This window comes from Pterocles gutturalis, unplaced genomic scaffold, assembly GCF_000699245.1.
Source record: "Pterocles gutturalis isolate BGI_N339 unplaced genomic scaffold, ASM69924v1 scaffold876, whole genome shotgun sequence".
NCBI lineage: Eukaryota > Metazoa > Chordata > Aves > Pterocliformes > Pteroclidae > Pterocles > Pterocles gutturalis.
This window is the reverse complement of record NW_010105183.1, coordinates 208,415-231,603: the sequence shown is the minus strand read 5'-3', so window position 1 is coordinate 231,603 and position 23,189 is coordinate 208,415. Positions and strand designations below refer to the sequence as shown.

Below are 23,189 nucleotides of genomic sequence, written 5' to 3'. Positions count from 1 at the left end.
TTTTAACAAGTTAGGCTTAAAATAACACTATTTAAAAAATCTAACAAGGATTTTAGGTAAAGAGTGTTCTACAGACAACCTTAATTTAGGAAATGAAGCACGTGTAAAAATTTCCCTGACAATATCTCTGCCTGTAGAGGCCACTTCTTGAGAATGGAAAAAAAAACCAACAAACCCCTGAGCCACCTGGGATAGTTTTTTCTGCAGTGCAGAATGGCCAGTGTTCAAGAAAGCTATGTCCCTTCTGTGTTCTAGAGCATGAAAAACTCCTCGGAGAAGACAGGGGTGGCTGGATGGATGATCAGCACATTTTTTGCCTTCTCCTTTGCATGGCTATCTGCAAGGCTTGCATGATCATTTGCGAGTTGTTCAGGATGTTGTATTCGCTGAGTTTCAGCAGCCGGCGGTAATTCTCGTCCGTGTACCTGACTGCGAACATGCAGTAGGGGGAACAGCGACTGGTCAAGTCAAGTTGTCCTTCCTCCATCTCCGAGCAACAGCGCTTGACACCTGGAGAGAAAGAGAAGTTACTGCAGTGACACAGCATTTGCCTCAGTCAGGGACAAGCTGTCCACAGCAGCCCAGAGAGAGGGACTTTCCTCCAGGTGAGAAATCACAAGGTGTAAATCAGACAATGAGGCAGGTTGTGCATCGCCACTCCTAGTTAAGAGAACATCTTGTGCCTGAAGTGATGAGAAGGGAGAAGTGAGGGACGGCCTTGTAATCGTCATCTACAACTTACTCATGAACAGCTAGCTCATTAAAGCCATGTATTAGTCAAGGACCTCAGCCTGAAAGGGCACTCCGATGTGCACAGCCAGTGCACTGCAGGTCTTATCTGAGCAGCTAGGCCCTCTACGAACCCCAGCTGAGGGAGTGGAGTTGCTAGTAACAGAATAGCGTTTAAGTGAGAAAGGAGTAATAGAAAAATATGGAAACGTAAAGTTCCTGCAATCCCAACTGCAGTCCCAGAGGGCTTGCCATCAGGATCCATCTCTAGCTTTGCATTGCTTGTGTCTCCCAAATTCTGCAGAAGCAGAACTTTGGACTTTACATTCCCACTACCAAGGAGCAAAGCAAATGCACCCTAGTAACTGGCAGTAAAGGAGAGGAATATGAAGCAGGTGGCCAGGGCAGAAAAAGAATGGCAGCCCCCAACCACAGCCCAGTGAGCAAAGGGACCCCTGGGCTGGTGCTGTACAAAAAGGATTGATCTTGACATTGCCGTTTGGCCTGAAAGCCAGGTTCTTGCTCCCTCACCATTCATGCATGATGCTATACCTCCTCAAGTGTAGAATGAAATCCTTGAACAACAGACAATATATGTAGGGGAAAGTAATCAGTGTGAGCTACACTTTTCCCAGGAAAAAACTTTCGCAATTAGCTAACGCTTTATTTTACAAATGGGAGAGAAATGAAGGTAAACACCATTCAGAAGAGAAAGGCTGTCTGTCCTCTTAGGACCACAGAGATAACATGAATGAACACACCAGCTTTGGCAGGGATGGGGGTAACAGGTTTAATTCGCTAAAGTGCTACCCCATGAACCCAGCCAACAAAGATATCCCGTAGCCGAGAAAAAGGCTCTGTCTGTGTCAGGGAAGTAGGTAGTGCTGTCTTTTGATTAATGCTTTGCCACTGCTTGTAACTTACCAGGTGCTTTGTACTCTCGGAAGGTATCATTCACAAGGGGAAGAAAAATCACGATGGGACATCCTGGCACATCTGAATCTTGGAAGAGGTAGCATTCCTTCAGATTTTTCTTATCTTCATCAGTCAAAGAAATTTTGGGGAATGGGATTTTCTGCTCCGAGTAGTATTTGTATGCCTTATCTAGAGTCTGGAAGTATTAAAAAAATGGTCAGCATTGGAATTCAACTTGGCTGTCTTAAAGTCCCCAAATTGTTATCTAGTGTTAAGGTTTAGTGACTCAGATCCGTAGGGTGGGTTCCTTCTTATCAAGGTGGGTTCCTATCTTATCTACACATAATTCCACACATAGTAACCAGATTACTAATCACAAACTGTAAACACAACTTCAGAAAACTCATGTAGGACACTGCCTTTTAAAAAATGGACGTGATTTGCAGAAGTTTAGGGTAAAGTGTGTAGTTTTAGTAAATTAAAGAGCCTGTGTTTAATATATTGTACAGAATTATTAAAAAAGAAAACCACAGCAAGAAAATGTTTAAGGTAGCTTATTACACGCTTGGAAGCCAGGAGATAAGAAAGTTAAGTTTGAATAGGCAACTACGTCCCTGCCTGTGCAGGCATTGTGGCACAATGTTAACTGAGACTGGTATTTTGCTGAGAAGTCTGAAGTACTAGGCCATATTGTACCTTTTCCCTGAAATGTTTAATACAATGTCATGTTCTACTATGTGCTGTGTTATTTACTCTGCAACATCTAATAGTGGACTCTATCAAATAGGAATCAGTTTCTACCAAAGTGCTTAAAACTGCAGCAGCCTTTCTTCATAAAATTAATCTAGACAGTGTATGAGGCTGATATGAAACTTCATTACATGTATGTCTCATGCATCATATAGCTTATTAACAGTAGCACAGCTGTTCTCATTCACAAAAAATAATTCCACTTAAGCAGGCCAAGATGCTTTATAGTGGGTTTCTAACCAAACTGAGTCTCTGAGATATAAAGACTCAAACTTCTTTCTGGCAAGGCCTTATAGACAGCTAATTAACCGGAGTTTCTGCAGGAGGATGCTTGTCGTTGAATTTTCCTAATAGCATCTTATTTGTCAGCCCAGAAGTGATCTGCCCTGACTGTCCACTTAGCCCCTCTCTTATATTCTAACTTAAGTCAGGAGAAACCGCTTCCTCATCTTTATGCAGATTCCTGTGCAGGGTCTGGAATCTGCTCGATTGGGCATAAAGCAGAAGAGGCTTTTCCCACCATTCTGGAAGAGACTGTGGTGGTGTCCTCTGGAAAAATACAGCATGTTCATAAACCAGCAGGAGAGATTCCAGGAGTGGCAGGAAGAAATATGAACAATATGAATTACTACAGAGAAAAGCATAGGAGAATGCAGTAGTCCGAAACTGAACAGCTGAAATAACTAACAGTTGCAGGTGCTACAGGCTAGACATCTACAAGCAAAAGGAGAAACAATATAGGGTAACAAGATGCTCCTCACCGACGTGTGTGATCCAGTAGTATAACTTAAATATATGATGACATCCACTTCCCTCTGTGGCCTTAAAAGTGGTGGACTGCTGGTATTGATGAAAAATCCAGCATCTATCATGCCCAGCTGATCAGAATTTTGCACCAGCTGGTTGGGACGTGAGTCTAATACAGTGTCTAAAAGGAAAATATTTCTTAGAATAAGAAATGTAGGCATTTTGACTGGCAAAAGTAATGCAAGGTGGAACTGACCATCCCAGAGGCCTGGTTTAATTTAACTGCCAAACTACCAGATTGTCAAATAGGGGTGGGAGGGACAGCAAAATATAACTTCAATTCCTGTTTTGAAAAATCTTCCATGTTGAGATTTTAAGCAATCAATTCCAGTAACTTGTCATACTTCTTAGTGCCAGTAAGCTATTTCTAATACTTCACCTCTATCTCCCTTGCTTCATTGCAATCATTGTTTCCCCTTTTATCCGTCATTGATTTGGAAATGAAATATTCCTGTCCCTTTTTACATTTGGATTTATACCTCCCATTACTTCACCTCTATCTCCCTTGCTTCATTGCAATCATTGTTTCCCCTTTTATCCGTCATTGATTTGGAGAATGAAATATTCCTGTCCCTTTTTACGTTTGGATTTACACCTCCCATCAGCCCAGTTTTCTTTGGACTACAGACCCCCATTCCTTCCAGCTTTCTCTCTTAGGTCATATTTTCTGGGATATTCCAGTTGCATCTGAAGTTAGAGGCACAGTCCTGCCAAATTCAGCTTTCTCCCATGGTCACTCTGCTCTTTGCTACTTTAAATTCAGTTCTGCCCACTGCAAGCCTACCCTCTCAGTCTGGACAAGAGAGATCTTACCTAAAGCATGTAAACACATGCTTATATTTAAAAACAGTCTTAAACACCTGACAACACTGAAGTTTTAGCCTCTTCTCTGCCTTCAGAAAATAAATGTTCTTTCAGGAGATTTTTTTTCCCCTGCCAACCCTGGCAGGGTTCTTTCCTAAATTCCCCACTCCGAAACCACCTGAAAATGATGCCTGTGAAATATGAGTCCCTGTTACCTTTCCAACGACAGAAGTGCTCGTTCTCCATGTAGTTGTTATGCAGCTGGTAGCCCTTCAGGAAGTTGTGGTGCTGGGCGACAGAGAAGCGGTCAGTCAATGCTCCCCGAAGGAAGCTGGCCAGGGGGCCAGGAGGGGTGTACATGCGAGTCCTCAGCTCATGGGGTCGTGTGGGCAACACTGGCTCTTCATCTAGAGGAGGGGAGAAAAACTGGTGAACTGTTGTTTCTGGTTGTCCCAGGGTGTGGGAGATCTCAGGGATTGTTCTGGGACAATTCACTAAACGCAAAAAGGAAGATCTCAGGGATTGTTCTGGGACAATTCACTAAACGCAAAAAAAATATTCTGAAGGAGTGGCTGGTGGACAAAGCTCTGCTGATGGTCTTAAGCTTTGGCCTGAAGGTAGTTCATCAGAAGCAATCTTTAATCCTGGAAAGCGGACACCCTTAGGGAACTAAGCAATTCAGAGAATGTCCAGTCAGAAAGAAAGTTAATTATCCTCACAGGAAGATGTAACGAAACAGAGGCAAGCATAGAATCACAGAATAGTTTGGGTTGGAAGGGACCTTAAAGATCATCTAGTTCCAACCCCCCTGCCATGGGCAGGGACACCTCCCACTAGCCCAGGTTCCTCAAAGCCTCATCCAGCCTGGCCTTGAACCCCTCCAGGGATGGGGCATCCACAGCTTCTCTGGGCAACCTGGGCCACTGCCTCACCACCCTCACAGTGAAAAATTTCTTCCTAATGTCTAGTCTAAATCTACCCTCTTTCAGCTTATAACCGTTACCCCTTGTCCTATCACTACACTGCCAAGCATGGAGAAAATGGGGCTGAAGCATATGCTCCTACTCAGTCAGATGGACAACAGGGGGAATTGCACCACGGGGTCTGTTGCAACAGTGACAGCTTCTACCTGATAATCACCCATGGCTACATGAACGCATGCTTAATCAGTAGAATGAGAGCATCCCCGGAAAACCTAGGGCATACACTCATATTTAGAAACTACAGGTAGTTTTCAGGGTGACTACATGGCAGAGTACGTGGGTGAAAAGTGGAAATGGCACAAGGTGTGGTTTTATCGAAATCACAACCTGCTTTGCCGGACAGAGTAGCTGATGGTGCAGCAGGAGAGACTTGGTGGTTTCCATGATTACACAGATGTATTTATTTTCAGGATGTCTGTAATTATAGTTACTATCATATTAAATGGTTTAGCAATAAAACCATGGTTTCTGTATTGCTTCAGAAAATACCCACTGGGCTTCATTTATCTTTGTGCCAGGATGAATCCAATGCAGCAATTACTGCACTGAGTAATAAAATAAAACCCAGGAAATATTGATTAGCCAATTGATATTCAGGTTTATTGTCTGCACAGGCAGTAAAAATTACTTCATTCTCTGCCAATGGTTCTTGATTCTGTATGGGTGAGTGAGAACGGGCAATGCCAAAACAATTCCTGAGAAATGTGGGACCTTTCTAAAGCTTTCTCATATGGACAGAGCCTTTTAACCTGTCGGGTTTTAGTAAGTCCAATAATTACAGCAGCATTTCCCTGATTAGCCTCTTCCTCTTACTCTTCACAGTGGGAGGGGAAGTCACCGTCTCTTAAGAGGATCCTGTGACGCTGGCTTCAACGTAGTTGGCAGGATGATGCCAAAAGGCATCCAGAAGACTAAGTGACCATAAATGAAAGGCTTAATAATTTCTTACCGACTTCTTCTATTCTGTCTTGTGTCCATCTCTTCCAGAAGTCCTCTGAACTGTGGGACAGTCCCCATATTTGTAATAGGTTCACAGAAAATATACTGCTCCACATACCTGTAAATGGAATCAGAGAACAAAAGGACACATTTTAACAAGAAACTGCCTTTTTCCTTCTCTTTTGATATCTTGGATTAATTTTTGAATGGGCTTAATTCAAATATTTCTAAACTTCTGGGCTGTTAAATTCCTCTTAACTTTCTATGGCATTGGCTCAGGTCACACTGCCATCAGCTCTGCACCTAAGCTACTGCGTGGCTCTGCCGCACAGTAAAGAGACAGGAGAATGGGAGAAAAGCGAAGGAGAAAAAGCAGTCACTCAAGAAACAAGACAAGAGCCCAGGTAATGCAGAGGGGTGAACTGGTTGTTCAGCCGTTCGGTTTATAAGATAATATCTCACACCACAGCACATGAAGGCTCACAGACACAGCGAGCGGGTTCCCGCTCCACTGTGCACTCTTTTCTCCATCCAGGAGAGCCCCTGTGGTGGCTTTAGTGACAAAACACAATGCCACCATTTCACCTGCCATTGTAAATTTAAATTTCTATTCTCCATCTACCACAAATGGACTCCCTAATTTTCAGTGGGACACACAAACCAACACAGCATTCACACTATATAGAAAAAGAACTTCCCAGCAGTGGGCCAGGTAAAAAGAACCAGCCTGAGAGGCAGTACTTTAAAGATATTCCTTGGGATTATGGACTATTTAATATCACAGCACCTTTACTGAAACCAAGGAGCTTCTAAGCAGCACAAGTACGAAAAGAGGTGACTGAAACTGGACTTGCACAGCTCTGTGTTCACTTCCAGGTGATTCTGACTCCTCAGTAAAGGGATATTATTATTCTTACACACAACCCATCAAAGTATAAGTCAGGCACAGGCTTGAGAGGTTCAGACACCCTTTGGTCTGATCTCACTTTTTGTCCTGGGCAGCCTGAATTTTAGTAGATGGGATTCTCTACATGGGGTTGAAGTTAAACCTCATGGTGGAAGCACAGATGCAGATTTCCTGCAGTGTCAAAATTTTCATAAATTGGAGTGCAGTCAGAGAGGAATCATAAGGATAACCAAAAAAGTGGGAACACATCTCTTACAGTGAATTAAGGAGCTCTATCTATCCCATCTATGAGACACTATGTTAAAAGCTTTGTGCATACAGAGACAGTGACAAGAAGCTGAAAAAAGATGTGGGATTTTTTTCCTGCTACTACAAACTACCACACGCTCCCATTTCCTGGCAGTCTATATCATAGTAGTGTTCAGTGTGTTAGACATGAAATACCCACGCTCTGGTTAATGACATTGCACCACTCTGAAGTGCCTCTGTGCCAGGACAACATGATACATCACCTTGAAGGTAGCAGATCCGGGATTCGGGGACCTTTTTTAACAAGCGTCCCATGAAGAACTCGCTTCCGAAGTGCTCTGTGCGAACGAAGGCGCCGTACTTCAGCAGTCCCACCTCATAGGGTGTGAACTCCACCCACTCTGCAATACAGCAACAAGAGGACACTTAGCAGGCTCCCAGGCTCTCTGTTGGGTGTGGAGAGTGGGGCAGTGAGGGCATGAACCGGGCTGACCTCTGTTTGCTATGCTGCCTTGCTTATAAATGACTTATGGACCATAACTTCCTTTTCATTCAGAAGTGGTTTGTTTTTTCACCTCAACCATAAAAATTTAATCTGAATTTCTTTTCCACCTCTTCTCCTCCTCCATCTCTTCTCTCCGTGGAATAAAAAATAACCAAAACAATGAGCAAAGCCAAAGATTCAGTTGGAAGTAGGTTGGATGCTTTCCCAACCTTTATCATAAGTATGTGTTCTTTCTTCATATTGAAACTCTAACTGGTCACAGACAAAAACCAATATTTAATTTTCAGACAATTCCAATGCTTCTTATTCTAGGTATATCAGATAATATTTCAAAAATGGCCTGACGGGCTTTTGATTGCATATGTCTAGACAGTGATACGCTGATCTCAAAAAGCTCTTGTATCAAAATTATAAGGCATGGAGGTGATGGTTATTTCTTCAAAAAGAAGAACTAATACACCAGGGCTGTTTACTCCAAGTGCTACAAAGCAGAGAAGAGCAAACCACAGGAATTCAGTTGCCAGTTGTAGCCCCATAGGATGTGAAACATAATTCTTACCTTTGAAATCATTGGTGCTGTAGTTGTCCCGGACGCAGACCGACACATAGATGGGCAGTGGGTTCTGGCCATCACACAGGGCTTCTTGCTGCTCTGAAAGTTTGTGGGGGTCTTTCTGGTTTTGAAGAAAAACAGTTATGTGAGAAGAGATGGAAATAAAAATTTGGCAGCTTCTTTTCTGGAAAAACATATTCTCATTCATGAAGAGGTTTGTAAAAAAAAAAAAATCTCATGAACTCCTGACAAATTTAAGACCAGATTAGGGAGATGTTAATGGTTACATAGCAATAGTCAGCATTGCTAAAAGGGAGAGATGCATGGATAGATTGTGAGGGGGACCTCATCTAGCTGAGTTTAAAAGAGAGGCAGCTGTTCAGCTTATACCAGATTGTGAGGGGGACCTCATCTAGCTGAGATTAAAAGAGAGGCAGCTGTTCAGTTTATACATTTGTTTAATATGTAGTGTTCCTCTCTCTATGTATTTATTTTGTGTTTACATATATGTAATACTCTATATGTGTACTTATAGAAAAAGAAATAAATAAAACCAAATGAAAGGCTGAATGACTGCAGCATTTCAGCCCCCACTGGAGCACACTCCTCTTGAATCTTCAACCACTTGTCCCTTCCCACTTCCCAAGTGCCAAAGCACACATCCTTGAACTGTGCTCCAGCTGGAGAGAAGAGGGAGCGGACTGCTATACTCTAGGGGTAGAAACCACTTCAGATAATAGCAAAGCAAATTTGTTATTGCTTGTAAAAATCAATATCACTTAAACCAGCTACTGCTTGAGCAGTCTTTCTCAGCAAAAGTAAAATGTGCGCTTGCCTCCAGTGTACCTGCAGATCAAGCTACCTGCCAGAGGATGCAAATCACCAAGGACCCTAGCTGTTTCGTGCTTGCTTCGGATAGTTTTCACACTGTTGAGATTACTCTGCTTCTCATCTTGAGCTTGTTTTGCATGAGTAATCTGCATCTTAGGCAGGCTGCCTGAGATTGCCTCCACTTCTGTTTAGATACCAGCCAGAGTTCAAAAGGCTACATCTATGACCTAATTTATTAACATACAGTATGCATTTTTCCCTAGATAGACTATTAAAGAAATAAAAAAAATCTGAGAGTTTGTTGACATGGAGAACTCCACTCTGCTTTGAGATGTGTTCTCTGAAATGATGGGCTAGTCTCCTCTCCATTCACTAGAGAAAAATACAAGTTTCTCTAAGAAATGGAATATACATCATACCCCATCATTCAGTAAGTACTCAATCATGAGCCCCCAAAGATCTATAAATGATGTCCTGTATCCCTCTTCTTTCCGCTGACAAAGTTGCTTGTTGTAGTACTTCATGCGATCCATGGAGAAACAGCCCATCTTGCACTTGGTTGCATGTTTCTGGGCTTCACCAATATGCCAGTCTAGGTCCTTCTGGGACCAGTAGGCATCTCTGTATAAGTTGGCCATGGTCCTGGAGAAAGGTAATATAGACAGCAAAAATGAAAAACAGCAAAAAAAAAAGACTTGAAATGTCCTGCCTTTGAGGACAGAGATTTACATTTAGGGATTCACTTCTGCTCATAGATACTCTGGTATTGCTGCTCCATCCAGCAGAATGAACACTCCAGAGTTCCTATGACTGTTTTAAAGATGGGCTTGAAGGTTAAGGGTGTTTTTTATGTTTTTGATATTTTTTTTTAAACAGAACTGGCAGCAGCTTAAGGGATAGAATTGCTAGGTGTGAACATAGGTACCTTTTTGAAGCACAAATTAGTCAGAAAATTATAATGAATTTGCTTTGCACTAGCTGCTGTCTCTTGGTTTTGCATCACTTAGTGTTAATCTTATGGTATCACTATGATTTATTTTAACACCATCCTCTATTTCGCCAACCTTCCCTGTGTGGAACCATCAGATGTTGGGCAGGTCCTGTGAGCAGTAACGCTGCCCAGGGGAACTCAGTCCTCTCCCAAACTGACAGCTTGGAGGGGTAAGTGTGCACTGTCCTGCAGTTTACTCTGCGTAACCAGTCAGAAAACAGAGCCAGTCTCAGAAGCTACTGGGAGCAACAACAACTGGGACATAGTGGAGAGAGGACAAGGCATGATGCTATGGGCAGTCTTACATCCACAGTAACTAGTCACTTAGAAGGCATTTTGACAAGTGTAATTGTCATATATATGTTGCACAGTAAAAAATGGCTAATGAACAATCGGTGCATCAGATCAAGCTAATATTTAATGGCCCATTACTGAGAAGTAGCTTGTTTCTACAATGCTTGTAGAATATCTCCTGATCTTGTCTGATTTCAGAAGCTCCTCTCTGCAGCAGCATCACCCTCAAAAGGCCTGGCCAAGCCTCCTGCCCGAGCTGGCTTACCATGTGGTGCCGGACAGCCCACTGATGTATGTCACACAGTCCAGGAGATTTAATTTCTTGAGTCCCATGAGACTGCCATAGAGTCCTGTCATTGACTTCAGCCCTCCGCCTGTCGTGATGATAGCCACAACTGGGACCTGTTGGGCAGAGGAGGGAGGGACATTCAGACCAACAGCATTCAACATGCCATCCCAGACTTCAGCAGGGTCTGGCCACCACACCCAGCCCAGGTCCTGATCCCAGAGCCTGGGTCCCTTTTCAGAAGGAAAGGCTCCAAAACCAAGCAAGGACTGCAACTGCTGCTTCCCTTTGGATAAACACAGGTTCAGACATTAAACCAAACTTGGGCTCTTACCCATCTCTAGGGCAAGTAGGGGCAGGGATGAACAAGAAGAAATCCTTCTGTGGAGGCAACAATGTTTTTTCTATACATTTCCTATTCCTTTGACACTTTTTTTCTTATTGCAGACATCTAGTACTAGTGTTTTAACATCCACATGCCAAATCCATGAAGAAATACAGTCAGTTCACAGCCAGTGTTGTTAAGCTGCCCTCATCAATGCTATTTTCCTTCAGTATCATGAACTTACTTTCAAATAAACTATATTTATTTTAAGGAATTTCAGAACTGCAAGGAAGGGAAGATATTGTAAGAAGCACTCAGAGATGTTTATCCTAAACTCTCACAAAATGACGACATTTGAACAAGGGAAGAAATCTTTGCTATGTAATGTATTTAGTATGCAGGCAGTATTTCTGAACCAAGCCAGTTATAACATAGGATAGCAGGGATGAACACACCTCAGATCTGACAGATTCCAGATTGACAGTCATGAAGGATGCAACTACTGCAACTAGAGTTTCTTGCAATAACAAACCTTGAGAGAAGAAGCAAATGTATTTAAGACAAGCTGGTACCCACACCACAGATGCACGTGGCCCATTTTGCTGACTGCTCATCTAGAAGAGTACATAAAGGCACTAGAAATTCAAGATCTACCCCCCCAACATACACGTACTTCACAATCCTGAAGATCCTGTTGTAGGTGAAAAACATTTTTTAGGGCACTTGCTACATATTTCTTTCTTTTCCCCAGGAAAGCCATCTCCTCCGAACATAAGTTAAACCCAAAGCGCATGTCCAGGTCTTGGTGGCACGAACAATTACTAAAATAAAAACAGGCACATATTTTACATATTAATCTTAAGACCTCGATAAAATTCAATCTACAGTACCCTTCCTTTCAAACAGGGTGATGCAATATGACAAGAGCAAGAGAGAATATTCCAGTTATTTTTTAAAGTAAGAAAACTTATTTCAATTAGTAAGCTTAACCAGTAGCATTATGCCCCATTGTTACTAATTGATGAAGAAACAATGTATAGTATCTACAAATGAAACAAAATATTTACATTAATAGTCTAAAACTAAAATAATTACAAGTTCAGAAAAATCTGTGCAAATATTCCAAAGTGGGAGTGTTGATTCCCATTTCATGGGATATTTTCTCATTCTAAATCTAAAATAAATCCCGGTTTTCAACTGTTGGCATTTCCAACCTGAAGGGAATGTCCCATTTTGAGCAACTCGTGTGGGAACACAACCCCCTCTAGCGGTGACCATCGCTGGGGAGGAAACCCAGCCACCCGCCTGCGGGGCACAGGTGGCCATGTCACACTGCCTGCTGGAGTGGTGACATCCAACCCCTGAAGGGATGGAGATGGGTCACTGAATTTGGTGGGGCATGATTTCACCCCCACTGCTCTGATCTGTCTGCACCTGCACAAGCTGTCTCATGGGTCAACACTGGCAGCTGCATTTCACGTCAACCTTGACTCAAAAGTTGCAAAGCATGATACTCTTCAGAGGAAGATTACATTTGCGTCAATTTTGAAATTCAGTAAGTCATTCCTTAAAACTCCACTGTTGCAGCTTATTTTCCTGGACATCCATACTCTTCTGCTCACTAATCTCCCTCCTGCTCTCCCTTCCCTAGCACCTACAAGACTTCAGTGGGCAAGAGACCTGGCGTGGCGTCTTCAGGCCAGAGCTACCTGTGGACACCCTGGCCAGGCATTATAAAACAGCAGGGTTTTGCTTTTGCTTTCCATGACAGAACTCTCTTCTTCCGAGTCTGTAATTTCAATGAAACTAGAAATGAAATTTATGTACGAGATTTCTCCACCATCAGATTTGGATAATATCAGCCAAATGATGACAACTGTGTTTGTAAATGAAGATACACAAAGGGAACTGAGTTGAGTGGAGCTGCAAAAGTCGGTTTCCGTTGTAAATCAAGATATAAACAAACTGCTTTAAAGTTCTCTGAATGTAAAATAAATAAATGGTCACATTTTTTCCTGTTCTGGAATAACACTGGTTTTCCTGTTGTCATTGGTCACTTGCCTCTCTGAAATGAATGATAAAGAATTCTGTTTGAATTCAAAATTAAGTTATTTTTCCCTTTTGTTTCCTAGTCAGGCACACACACAAAAAAAAGGTCAGTTTGCCCAGTTCTGTGTGTTACATGTGGTTACGGATAACATGAAACATCTCCATGTTTAGTGATGAGTATTAATGAGCATGTCTACAGATGTCAAATCACTAGCTGCATTGTCTACCCGAGTTTCTATTCAATATGCAGTATAACTGGACTTAACAGAACACAAAGCTTATTGCTACTGAATATTGACAGTTAAGGAAAAAAATGTTTGTACTTTCTAATCAAGTTTAATGTTTACTCCCATCCATTCTGGTTGTTTAGCCAGCTTTGTTCTTTTTGGGAATTTCAGAGACTGACATTAATCAAAAATAATATTCTGTGGTCAGAAAGGAAGGGGTGATGATAAAATAAGTATATGCTTATCAATATTTGTTTATTAAAGCCGTATCTTCCCAAGGCTAATTATGTATAATATACTGTGCTTGTGTTTTATTAAAAGCCCATTCTAGTTTTCAGACTGAGAATGCCTGCTGATGTCCTTTCCATGTGGCTAGAACAATATCAAAAGATCTCTTACCAGCTTTGTGCTGTCACATTCAAGTCAAATCTTTTCTCCTGGAAAACAAGAATGTACCATAATTTTTTAATTTTAATTTTAAAATTTCTTTTTCCCCTTTCTGTCTTGGGGTCAGAGATGGATTTAGACCCCAGCAAGGTCTAGCAATCACGAAGTTAAGCGTCTGAGATCTTGGCATATTTTTCCAAAAGCATTCACTTATCCTTAGTGGAACATCCCTACCCACAGATCCCAAATGTTTCCAGGCTGCAGAAACCATTAACAATCGTGGAATAAGAGGTTCCTGAGACCCATGTTATTCACAAGCTTTTTGCAGCATCCTAAAATACCATCTTTCGTACCTTTCCCATTCTTTATGCTCTAATACACAGCAGATCTTTGACATCCTGGCCACAGTCTCACAGTGAGGAGACTGCAAGTCTGCATTTGCTTCTACCAAGACTTCATCTTGTCTTAAAAATCATATTGCAACCTTCACATTAACTGACAAAAAGTGCTCTGCTCTGAGAAGATGTTCTAATGGCCCTGAAATCTGATGCTCTCCTACTTCTTCACAACGTAACAATTGAAATTTGGACAAGATTGTCCCTAATAATCTGCGCATCTGTAAATATTTCTTAGCAGAAACACTTTTTTTTTTAATATTAAGGATCCTTTTCTTCTATTAATTTCATTCCAAGTCATACAGCATATACATCTATTTTAAGCAATATTCTCATTACATTCTTTAAAATTCATACATTATTTCTAATATTTTCAATATATTTTAATGTATTACCATTTGAAGCACATGTTTTACTAAGAGCAGGTTTAGTGACTTTTTCCTAGCTTGTGTCCAAGGAGCAACTTTCAGCTTGGACCCTAAGCAAAGGAGGGGTCAGCAAGACTTTGGGTAGCAGGGAGAGATGTACTGAAGGAATCATCATCTTTTCTAGCATCCTTGTTGGTCTCTATATCCACCACTGGCACATATAATGGAGACTAATGGAGGGACAAGCTGCTTCTGTGGAGAAAACAGCTGGAGACACAAAGGTCCTGTTTGTTCAAGGTCTAAGAAAAAAACCGGAACATTTCTGACCCTCTTAGCAGCCATCCAGGACAATATTGTGGGGAATGTTTTCTGCTTGAATAACCTGTTATCCCTAAGAGCTGGAAGTGATGCTCACCTCTGCAATGGTTGTTTTCCTTCCCATGGGCAGTGAATTCAGCATCACCACGGGGGAGCCCGTCTCTGTACTGTACTTACAGGTCCACTGGGAAAACAACACGCTTTAGGACAAAAACAGTGGTGGGTTTCCCCTTTCCCCCTCCTCCCACTTTCTAGAGAGGCACTCATGGTCAGTTCATCGTTAAGGTCACTTCCAACATACAGGGTGATAACGTCTCTTCTTTGGCAACATGACGTCCAGCGTCGGCTCCGCATACTTGATGTAGTGGAACTTGGTGGGACCCGACGGGCTGGCCACTCCGTCGGGGCCCAGCGTGATATCCTGTGTCCCCTCAAAGGAGCCCTTCACAGTGAGGGAAAGCTCTTTCTCTAAAAAAGGAAAACAAATGATTTAACCAGAAAATTGTGCTGGCTTGACTGAAAGTGGGATGCAGGTAGCAGAGCTGGAGTTTAGACCACGGCTTTGTCTACTGGAAAGTGCTCTGAAGGGAGCACTGGCAGTGAAGAGAAAGGAGCAAAGAGAATTTCTTTTTGGTAGGGAGGGGACTCTAAATGTTCTTGTTGCTATACAGAACTGGGATTTCAACTTTAACACAGGTCTAACAGACGTGATTTACATATACCTAATGGAGTATGAGATGCAGTCATTAAGGTCTACAACAACCTAATGTGTTTACCTGATGTTAACTGCACTGAACACTGTAAATACTATTTATTACACTAGGACATTATATGAAAGGGGCATCCTCTCATCAGTAATCATGCAGTTATTGGTAAACAGATAAAGCAATAACCTTACTTGATTTTTGCTGCATCTTCTCTGCCACCTCAACTTCCAAGCAACAAAGTTCACGACACTGTAAAGGACAGAGAAGAGTAATCTGTGAGAAAGACCACCACATCCCAACCTTGTTACGGGGAGTTGTGAATCACTCAGCTTTTGGACATGTCTAGTTACCTGAGGTGCCTAGTTCCCTGGTGTTTCTGGGCTTTTGCCCAGTAGCCACTGACTAAGAAAAAGGAAAAGCTTTTGAGGGAGTTGTAGGACATCTTCCAGTGACAGTGACATATGATTGGGCACAGTAAGAGGAATGTACAAAGGAAGAAAATCAGGAGCATTTTCAGGATAGTAGCATAGATACAGAGAGTTAAACTGGGAAAAAATAAATGAAAGATATGCTGCTGGGAGATGAAGAGTCATTAGTAGAAATTGTTTTCTGAAGAAACATTGTTATTAACATTTTGTGGTTTTGAGTTTTTTTGGGAACTCACTCTTCTTTCACATAATGTAATTAGGATAGGTCAATACTTAGTACTGACCTTACCCACCAGGCATGGCTCATCTCCCAGGGGAGGAAAGGGATGGGTAAGTTATCAGCAAGGGGCTTCACAGTCTTTTTACCACTGCTTTGATAGAAAGCAGTAAATGTTTTGACAGAATACTGATACAAGAGGAAAGCTCTGTGTGTGGTATGTCAAAATATAGGACAAATAGGTAATAATGGGATATCACCAATGAACAGGGCAAGAAAATATCCCATTCTCAGAGTATCTAAATAGGAAAGAGGGAGGAAAGAGAAAGAACAGGCCTGCTGGCTTCTCTAACTCCCGCTCTCCTTTCCCCTTCATATTAAGAAAACAATCATTGAAAATTTATTGGGAAAAAGACACATACCACCACGACTCCATTGGTAGCAATGACTTCATGAGGACCAGAACTGGGAAACAAAATTAAAAACATTGGTTTTTTAGATCCAAAAAATGCTTACTCATCCTTGCCCAGGGTGTTACCCTTTTTCCCCACTTAGAAGAAGAACCACCAGAGGGACCCCAGCAGGTATGTAACACGCTCCTTTCCATCCTTGCTTGTCAGCACTGCTCTGAGGGGGCTTGCATCTGTACCAAAGCTAAGTGATGTGTGTCACGGTTACTTTTTTGCAATGCAATCTCATGGTCATCTAAAATGGAATCTACAGTTAGGCAGTCAAATTCTTCTCCTCACTATAACATGTAAAGTACATGTGTTTCAGTGGTAACCTGCTAACACACCAGTATATCCCTGTTGAGAAGCCCAGTTCTATGTATTTACTGGTATGCAAATACAATCAATGGGGCACAGGGCAGTGGGTACCTGCACTAGAGCTTCCGACACATTGTCATTGTGTTGGGCAGAAAGAAAACAGAATTTCTAGGACCAAAACAGTGCTGCAAGGGAAAATCGAAGGAGCCAGAGATACACTGTAAACTTAACCAGTATGGTTCAACATGAGAAGTCTGTACAATGCATGAGCTGAAACAGGCATGGAAAGATTGATAGACATATGTGCACACACAGCCGCATGCACACAGAGCCAGAAAGTCTCCTGAAATGTCCCCAAGTAGCCAAATCTGACATTGTGGATAGAAGAGACAATGCTCGGAGGTGCGTCTCTGAAAGTAACTAAACTACAGAACAAGCTGACTGGAGGGATCAGCCGAGTGTCTGAAACTGCAGTAACGATGTAAGAGAATTCTGCCACTTTTTTACAGAAATCCCAAAAGTATGACTTCTAATGCTGTTTATTTGTTTTAGCATTTACTTATTTTTGCATTTTTTACATAACCTGTATTTCACTTACGCAGCCTCCAATTTGAATTCAACCTCTAGCTCCTCCTTGGCCTGAAAGCAAGAACAAGAAATAAAATGAAGTGGCTACATAATGCCTTCTTCCTTGTCTAAATACAGGTCCCTGGTATGCAACATCGAAGTAATTAGTGGCAGCGTAGAGCCTGTGATAAACATTTCACACTGGAAGGTCTGAAACAACATTTCAAACCAGATAGCTTAGTGATTCCTTCCTCACCTCCTTCCTTCTTCAAGGTCTCATCGAAACAACCTGTGCTTTTATCTCTTAGTGTGAAGCTGTGCCGGAAAGACAATTTGCAACTCGCTTTGTCTTCTGAATCCTGCCTTTTCCTCCCAACTATTCCTGCCGCTGTCCTGCCATGACTTGCCGTCCTTGCTATTAGCTTGGAAGTTAAGGATACTTTCCACCCATCACTTTAACATAATAAACAGAGACTGGTATTATTGAGTGATTCAGAGTTACAGTTATGCAACCCCCCGTAAGGCAGTTTTGATATGTATGAGCTAGTTGTGAGTGACCTAGTTTGGGTACCAGAAGCAATCTGCCCCTGGTAGCAAGAAGTTGCGTGTGAGATACTTCACGGATCTCATCCATCAGTCTCAAAGGGAATCAAGACTCTTTTTCCCGTTTTATACATAGGAAACTGAGAAGCAGAGTAAATCAGTCATTCAGAGCTCCAAAAAGGGATGAAAGTAGATATAATCGAAGGGTCATGGGGTAGTGCCTATGAATTACATGGAAAAAATATTACAGATTATTTACCCTGCAACAGCTGTGCAGCCTTGGTGTTGGTCAGAGATAGCTCATGGTTGGATCCCTCCCTTACACCATATGGTTTCAGTCATATGTTCTTTAATAATTCACAAAAATACTGTGAGGAGGGGCTCAGGCTCTCAAATCCAGATTTTTTACCACATTTTTTGCGTTTATATTTTGAACAGCAATTCATGTACCTATTATTGGGATAAATCATTCCTGGCAGATTCGGAAAGCTCAGCCTAAGATTTTGGAAGTGTTGTACAACTCTCCTCTGGTTTCTTAGTTGCTTTATTTTTTTCTCTCACCTGTGGACTAGGCTTAAAATACAGGATCACTGTTCTTTCAATTGGAAGTTTGGCAACATCAAAGAGCGCACAGAGGAGATGATCATCTGGAGTAGCAAAATCCTCATCATACACTGTCAGCTCCAGTACATTCTGGAAAAGAGGGAGAAGGCTTTCTTTTATAGTTTCTACAGTCTGGACATCATTAGCTCCAGGGAAGGAGGAGTGTTGGAAATGTGTTTGAGAAGAAAAGCTGCAAAATTAAGTACCATCCCCCTTTGGAAAAACATACTGTAAATCCAATATTCATTCTTCCTTAGTTCAGTTTAATTGCGGTAACACGAGTAATACATTGGCGATACCTATACGACAGCCTAGTTAGCTCCCAAATTCTGTATCTGTCTAGCACTGATCCACGTGAGCATCTAGTTTCCCTAAAACCTCAAAACCGAGCTCTGTTTCTGGCTCCCCTAAAGAGCTTCATCGAACAGGCACAGGAACTCAGTCATCTCTTCTGCTAAACAATTTGAACAGTCCCTTATCACGTGCCATCTCTTAAACAATCCCTGGGGGCAGTTCAGGAGATAGGTAGGACCCACCATACACCAGTAGACAACCTTGACTCCTTACCTTGACCTGACTTTGGATCCTGAAGTAGAAGGTTTCATTCCACACCGGGTTGTTGGAGTTTCTCACAGTTTTAGTGCGGGACCTTTCCCGTGTGGCAGTTGGCAGCCACAGCGACACGTAGCAATCCGCCTGGGTCACTGGGCAGGGAAAAGGAAAAAGGGAAAGAGAACAAACAGTCGCCAATGGGGCAAAGCCAGTGGTGCTGCACGACACTGGAAAGGTTACTGCGTGGTACCAACAGCAAATATGGGTTATTTAAAGGCAGATGTGCCAGCTGTGTTGTAAAGCTTTTCAAGATATCACCTAATACAAAAGGTCACTAACTCTGAGAATGTCCTTTGAGGAGACTTTTGAGAGAGACAAGAGATGGCAGCAATATATGGAGAGGACCCTTCGGCAGCAGGTAAGGACTCTGCAGGTAGGCCAGGGGAACAGAGCTTGCACATCTACTTCTGAGGAAAGGCAAAAACTCGCCTGACTGCAACAGGAACTTTTTCTTGTCTTCGCTTTCCTTCGCCACCAGATTTTGGCAGTTGTCGCCCTACAGTCATTGCCTCTGTCTCAAACTGGGTGGAGGCTGCGTTTTATGTTGTTGAAAGCGTATTTGTTAAAAAAAGCTTGCTGCCTTTTTGTCCAAGTCAGAATGAAGAACAGAAATTCAGAACTGCTTGAGAAATCACAGGATGCATTGTGATAGACAATCTGACACCTTAATTATTGTTTTTCTACTTTTTAGTGTAATAATGCAAAAATGAAAAAACATTTTTAATTCTGGCAAATTTTTCCTTAAACCAATATTTCTCTGATGGAAAAAAAAAATGTTCAGAAAATATTCAGCAGGCCCTAACCCTCTCCCTCTCCTGCTCTTTTCCACCTTCTGTGGATTAGAAAAAAAAAAAAAAAAAAAGGCAAATTAGATTCTGACAGAAATTTAACTGTCCTTGTCCAGAGTCTTAACTTCTGCTTTAACTCACTTCTACCTTCCCACCACTCTTTTCTCTTGGCCTCCTTCCCTGTGCTTTCTTCCTGTGTTAGCTGAGTGGAAATCTCACCTACAACATTCAGGTTTCCTCCTTTCTTTTCCTTTTCTTAAGGAACAAAACCCCAAAGGGAAGGAGAAGGGCTGCTACGGGCTGCCTTCCTGCTCTGCGTTCAAACCCACACATGTAAAAAACAGAAATTACCCCAGTAGCATCTGTTTCCCCTCCAGAGATGGCACAACAGGCTTTGCAGACTGACAACTCTGAGAATCATGATTCCCAGGGATGTCTTTTTCACTTTAGACAATTTGGTTGCATATTATATCCCTTTGCTTTCTGCTCTCCTTATACTCATGCCCACTTTGCATTAAAGTCTGGGAGACATACCTGGGACTTTACCATTGCCGTGGGTACAGATAAACAATAAACAGCATCAAGAGCCTCGTTAATGAACATGCGGAGACACTGCAGCACACAGATGATGCATGTCACAGCAGCCTGCCAGGAGACTCACTGCTAAAATTGAAATCATTGGCTGCTCATACTGAATGTCTCCCCAGTAAGGGTGACCCAGTCTGGCTGCCTTACACATTTTGCCTTGCTTAGGCACATGAGCATCTCTCTGAAGCAGGAACAAAGTCTCTCGTCTGCGCCTTTTCCTTGAAAAGGAGTTGCTTGCCTTTATTTCACTTACAGACAGAGTGATTTAAGGCTGCTCTCCTTCTGTCTTAAGACATCGTTTTTAATTGCCTTCTACTTGTCAAATTCCAGCATCCAGTCTATACGTTTCCAGGAGGTGTGTCTGTCTTGGACTGGGCATTTTGGGAAAGTCTGATCTGGAAGAGTTTATCTTTTTTCCAAGGATGAGACAGAACTAAAACAATAAGGCTTTTTCATCTTAAAATAGAAATTCTTAATCTTTTCACTGCCAGGCAATAGCTCGTTTACATCTTGCTACAGAGCAGAAGAAACAAGCTAATTCTAGTTTGGTACTGCACCTGAGACACCCTCCATCATTCAGGCAGTGCCACGGTGGGGATCTCCCAAACCAGAGTTTGCATTGGGAATACTGTGTTAAATAACCCTTGCTAGACTTTTGCTTCATGAATAAGTTATTTTTGAACAGGTATATTTTAGCATCCATACATTTCCGTGACAATGAGTTCCACAGTTTACTCATATGTTGGTTTTATTTGTTTCAAGCTTCCTGTTTGATAACTTTATTGGGTGCTCCTTTACTCTCACATTGTGAGAAACAGTGAGAAATGACTCTTTGTTCACCTTCTCCCTCCTATTCCTTTTTGTACAGCCAGCTTCCATGTTCTCCTCAATAATTTCCCTTCCACTCTGAAGGCCTGTAGCCTGTTTAGTCCCCCGGATGTACAAGCTGTTTCAGATCTGTCATCAGAGTGGGTACCTTTTGTTACTCAATTTCCTCAAGTGCCAGAGGCTTTTGGAGTGGACCTACAGAGTATACCCCCCCCAGAGCATCAATTTCATTCTGTGCAAGTGTTTTTTTTTTTTTTTTTTTTTTTAAATCTGGAAAATTATTATGCTTTGATTATTTATTTGAAACTGTAAAAATAGGTATCCAAATATGTTTGGAGATCCCAGAAGTAATTATATTGATTTTTAAATGTTTTAAAAGTAATTCTGGATGACTACTGCATGACTTCTGGTTTATCATGGGAGATCAATGACTGTCGGCTGTTTGGCTGGCAAAGTACTCTGATCTACTGATGTGATTCATCATTCTTGTATCTTAACTGGATTTTGAGATACAAAGCATATGAAACAATCCTTAATTACATGAGTAGATGCAGGCAAACTAGTCAGCTGTGTATTTAATGCAAAACGTTGCTTCATTTCTGTTTGCACAATCTCTTCCTACAACCTAGTTATTTGTGATTTTGTCTTGCCACCTGACATGGAGAAGATCTGAGATGAGCACCTGATGAAACCTTTCTGTGCTGTTGCATCATGACGTGTGTGCCAAAGCCATGGACCAGGAGGGAGGTACAGCTGCAGAGTGCAACCCGACGACTGAAGATATGGCTAGTGTATTCCTCACTGAGGGCTGTCACACGGGGAAGACCTTCTTTGTCTGAAATACTTCTGCTCACTGCATGTGTGGATAGTCCACGTCCTTTAACTGAACAGTGCTGTTTTCCTTCCCTGCTCACTCGCTTTCCTGCCATGTGACTCACACGCTTGCACAACCTCAAGGCTGCTGCACGATCAGAAGGGACAAAGCATCCCGCTCTCAGTCAGTAGCTTTTTTTGGCAGTAGTTTCCAAGGTAATTAATAATGCCATTAACTTGGTGGTAATGATTTTAGAAAGTTTTTTCTTGTTCATTTCATCTGTGTCAGAACCAAGACTGGGAGGAATGGAAAAGTTTGCTCCTCCCAGCCACAGTTCCCAAGGTGCTACAGCTAAATGGCAAAACTACCCCTTGATTTTGAAAGCGCAGGATGCAGTCCTTTTCCTCTACCTGTGTCAGAAACTCTCCTTTCTTTGCGATAAAGTACTTATACCCAAAAACACATTCAAGTCCTAAAACCAACCGGAAAGCACAGGAGTAACATTTAATGAAACAGCAGCAAGCAACAAGGACTGACCTGGTTTATAACAATTAGTTTACATAAACACTGGGTTAGTTCGGGAACACGTGGAAAAGGTTGCTATACAATTATGAAAGAAAACTTGCTGCCTGTTCCCTGAGATACCACTAAGAATGGCAATACTTACAGGTGTCCACTCGCTGGAGATTTCTCATACGGATGATCCTTACAGTCAGCAGGTAGCAGGGAGAGGATTCTATCTGGAGAAGAATAGTACAAAAAAAGAATACAAATAAGCCTTCAGTGGGAAAAAGTATCAAATGTGCAAACTAACCAAGTACTTCAAAACAGTAATACAGTTGGTAAAAATTGTGTCAACCATCTCACTGTTCTGTAGATGAAAATCTGCAACATAAGCTTCTTCTATTAAAGAAGTGTTGTTTTAACATTTTATACATTTCACTGTCCTTTTGCTGTGTTACTCTGAGAGTCTGGATTGCTCATCATAGCAGGAAAGAAAGGGTTAAATCCCTGTCAGCTGTTACTGTCCGTGAGAAACTTGCAAAACCCCTTTCTCTGAAATTGCAGAGTTTAGCTCTACAACATAGCTACCTTAAGTCTCTTGAATGGAGTAA

At 41.9% G+C, this 23,189-nt stretch overlaps 1 protein-coding gene across 1 annotated transcript; it reads right to left on the bottom strand.

The window, feature by feature from the left end:
• Positions 1-301: 301 nt before the first annotated feature.
• LOC104471791 (cytosolic phospholipase A2 epsilon-like) lies at positions 302-22,799 on the bottom strand. The gene is made up of 18 exons (XM_010087272.1): positions 22,742-22,799; positions 19,012-19,148; positions 18,403-18,534; positions 17,330-17,370; positions 16,387-16,429; positions 15,511-15,568; positions 14,910-15,080; positions 12,746-12,791; positions 11,542-11,689; positions 10,523-10,659; positions 9,392-9,614; positions 8,148-8,262; positions 7,347-7,484; positions 5,938-6,045; positions 4,221-4,412; positions 3,156-3,322; positions 1,654-1,840; positions 302-510 (listed from the first exon to the last, which is right to left on the bottom strand). The coding sequence occupies exons 1-18, from the start codon at positions 22,767-22,769 to the stop codon at positions 302-304; spliced, it is 2,280 nt and encodes a 759-aa protein (XP_010085574.1). The 5' UTR covers positions 22,770-22,799.
• Positions 22,800-23,189: the final 390 nt, after the last annotated feature.